At 38.1% G+C, this 3,529-nt stretch overlaps 1 protein-coding gene across 1 annotated transcript; it reads left to right on the forward strand.

Moving 5' to 3' along the window:
• Positions 1–313: 313 nt before the first annotated feature.
• Positions 314–1,207, forward strand: LOC309549932 (vomeronasal type-2 receptor 26-like; the record flags this gene model as incomplete). Its single annotated transcript, XM_082250416.1, has 1 exon — positions 314–1,207. The coding sequence occupies exon 1, from the start codon at positions 317–319 to the stop codon at positions 1,205–1,207; it is 891 nt and encodes a 296-aa protein (XP_082106542.1). The 5' UTR covers positions 314–316.
• Between the last annotated feature and the right edge of the window lie 2,322 nt (positions 1,208–3,529).

Consider the following 3,529-nt stretch of genomic DNA (forward strand, 5'->3'; position numbering starts at 1 on the left):
GGGGGGCCCGGGCAATGGGGGAGTTCCCCAAGTGGTGGTGTGGTTTTTCCTATGTCACATTTTTTTCCCTTTTTATGGTAATGTCCAATGACATTATTTTTGAATTGGTAGCCTTGGTAGGTGCTGTTTCCGTTGTGGTGTTTTGGTATTTAGTAGTCTTTGGAAGCATCTCCTCTTAGACTTTGGGTATAGGCACCATTTCAAATACTACTCCCAGGATTCGGCCTTTTGTGTTTTCTTTTGTAATGGATAAATTCCCTTGACAGTTTAATAAATAATTGTTTCATTTTCCATACTGGCAGACAGTGAAAACTGCATGAAATGTCCTGATGAAGAATGGCCAAATGAGAAGAAGGATCGGTGTGTTCCAAAACTGGTGGAATTTCTCTCCACTGATGATACAATTGTTACAGTATTTTCAGCTGTCTCCATCTTCTGTTGTCTTCTGACTGGCTTAATATTGGGGACATTTGTGCATTACAAGGACACCCCCATTGTTAAAGCTAATAACCGGAACCTGAGTTATCTTCTTCTGATCTCCATCATGCTGAGCTTCCTCTGTGTTTTCTTGTTTCTCGGTCGTCCAGTAGATGTAACCTGCATGCTGCGTGTAACCTCTTTTGGTGTCATCTTTTCAGTTGCTGTCTCTTCTCTTCTTGCTAAAAGTGTCACTGTGTGTATTGCTTTTAAAGCCACCAAACCTGGGAGTTCCTTGATAAAATGGGTGGGAGTCAAACTTAACAACTCTATAACATTTGTGTGTTCACTGATTCAAGTCCTAATCTGTGTCACTTGGTTGTCTATTTCTCCCCCCTTCCAGGATCAGGACAATCACTCATATCAGGGAAAGATTATCATTCAGTGTAATGAGGGTTCAGTTATTGGCTTCTACTCTGTTCTGGGATATATGGGACTTTTGGCATCTGTGAGTTTCATTATAGCATTTTTAGCCAGGACATTACCGGACAGTTTCAATGAAGCCAAGTACATCACCTTCAGCATGCTGGTGTTCTGCAGTGTCTGGATTGCCATGATCCCGGCCTATCTGAGCACTAAAGGGAAATACATGGTGGCTGTGGAGATTTTTGCTATTATGACTTCAAGTGCTGGACTTCTTGGCTGCATATTTTTTCCAAAATGTTACATAATTCTGTTTAGGCCTGACCTAAATACAAAAGCAAGTTTGCTGGAAAGTATAACCAAATAACTGTCTCATACTGTATATGCATACTGGAACTATAAATCAATATGTATAATCACTTAGAAAAAAAATGCATAAAAAGAAAACGTGTTCACCGGCCTCTGCAGTAATTTAATATTATACAATGTTACACTTTATTACAGAGTTCAGAAGTACTTAGCAAAACATTAGGATTCTCTTGCTATTTAGGCAACTGCTCGGGCATTGATCTTTCATATACATTATTTGTACATTATGCCTTTGTTTGTGTCTATATCTCTGTATTAGTTTTGGTCACGATACCCAAGCACGATACAGGAATTTGTATTGTTTTACTAAATAAAAAGTTTAAATAAAAAAAATAAAAAAATACATAATAGTAACATTGGTTAGAAATAAGACATACAGTTGTTGAGTTCAAATAAAACGAAAAATCACCTTGCATCCAGCTGTGGGTTCAGATAAAAAGAAAACCCTTAAAAGCATGGTCCAATTTCTTGTGTCAGAGAAATAATTCCTTCCTGATCCCGAAAAACAGTTACATATAGTTACATAGTAGGTGAGGTTGAATAAAGACAATAGTCCATCCAGTTCAACCTGTGTAGGTGTGTGTGTGGCTGTAATCATCTCGCATACCCCTGAATGTTCTGATCCTTGAGATGTACGTCTAGAAGTCTTTTGAAAGCCACCATATTACCTGCAGAAACCACCTCTTGTGGTAGAGAATTTCACAATCTTGTAGCCCTAACAGTAAAGAACCCCCCACGTTGCCTGAGGTTAAAACGCTTCTCCTCTAATCGCATTGTATGCCCCCGAGTCCTCATGCAATCCCTGCGACTGAACAGCTTTTCTTCTAAGCCTAGATCCCCATTGAGATATTTAAAAATTGCTATCATGTCCCCCATCAGGCGTCTCTTCTCCAGGGAGAATAAATCAAGCGATTGCAGACGCTCCTCATAATCAAGGTCCTCCAATCCCCTAATCAGTTTAGTTGCCCTTCTCTGGACTCTCTCCAGCTCCAACACATCCCTTCTGAGGACTGGTGACCAGAACTGGACAGCATACTCCAGATGCGGTCGGACCAGAGTTTTATAAAGTGGAAGGATTATAGTCTTATCTCTGGAATACATCCCTTTCTTTATGCATGCTAATATTCTGCTGGCTTTGGCAGCTGCCGCCTGACATTGCAAGCTGTTGCCTAGTCTATCATCCACCAATACTCCCAGATCCTTCTCCATTTTTGATTCTCCCAGGGGTTCCCCTCCTAACGTGTATTGTGCTTTTATGTTGCTAGTCCCCAAGTGCAAAACCTTACACTTCTCCACGTTAAACCTCATTTGCCAAGTCGTTGCCCACTCCGTTATTTTGTCCAGGTCATACTGTAGGATATCTGCTTCATGCTGTGCTGTTATTGCCCTGCCTAATTTTGTGTCATCTGCAAAAACTGATATTGAACTACAGATCCCGTCCTCAATGCTATTTATGAATAAATTGAACAAGGTTGAGTACTCCCTGAAGAAATATATTTTTTATTGAAAAAAAAAGAAAAATTGGCGCAGATTCCTGGTACAGATGGATAAATAATGAATATGTAAGTGGAAAAAAAAAAGGATAATCCAATCCAATGTGAAAAATAGTATATGAAAGAAATGTGTCCTCACTAAATCAATAAAACGATGGAGGTGTAAGGTACAGATGGATAAAATGCACAAAATTGTGCCAAATATGTACAGATAGATCATGTATAAAGGTAAATCCAAATCCTATTGTGCTGGAAAGGTATCAGTAAAGATACAAGGATGAGGTACAGATGGATAAGTGCAAAAAGAGATATCAAAGAATACGGTACAGGTGGATGAATGCACAAAAAATCAAATAATCTTCTACTAAAAGTAGCAATATAAAATATAAATGACTGGTGAGGTGGAAACATCCAATAAAGTCCAGATGAAGTGAATCTATATAGTTGTGCACATAATAATACCAAAGTGGCTAAGTGCAAAAAGTGAAGGTGACGATGGTAACAGTGCAATCAGCAAATGCTGATGTGGAAATAATCACAAAAAACTAATGAAATCAACAAAAATAACATTAAACAAAAATAGAGTCCATAAAAGTAAATAATTTGGACGGTGATGATTCCAAATAAATAGGCAATATTTTTTCTTGCTCTTTCTTAAAAATTATTATTATTATATGTATTTATATAGCATTGACCATTCATATAGCATTATACTGTACTATTACATTAGTCCCTGCAGAGGCGTGACATTGACATATGTTCTTCCATTTTGTATGTTCTTACATTCTGTTCTATTACTGCATCCATTTTGAATACGCACTTTGTCT

The sequence above is a fragment of the Pelophylax lessonae genome (genome assembly GCF_965119305.1).
Source record: "Pelophylax lessonae genome assembly, chromosome: 1".
NCBI classification, from domain to species: Eukaryota; Metazoa; Chordata; class Amphibia; order Anura; family Ranidae; genus Pelophylax; species Pelophylax lessonae.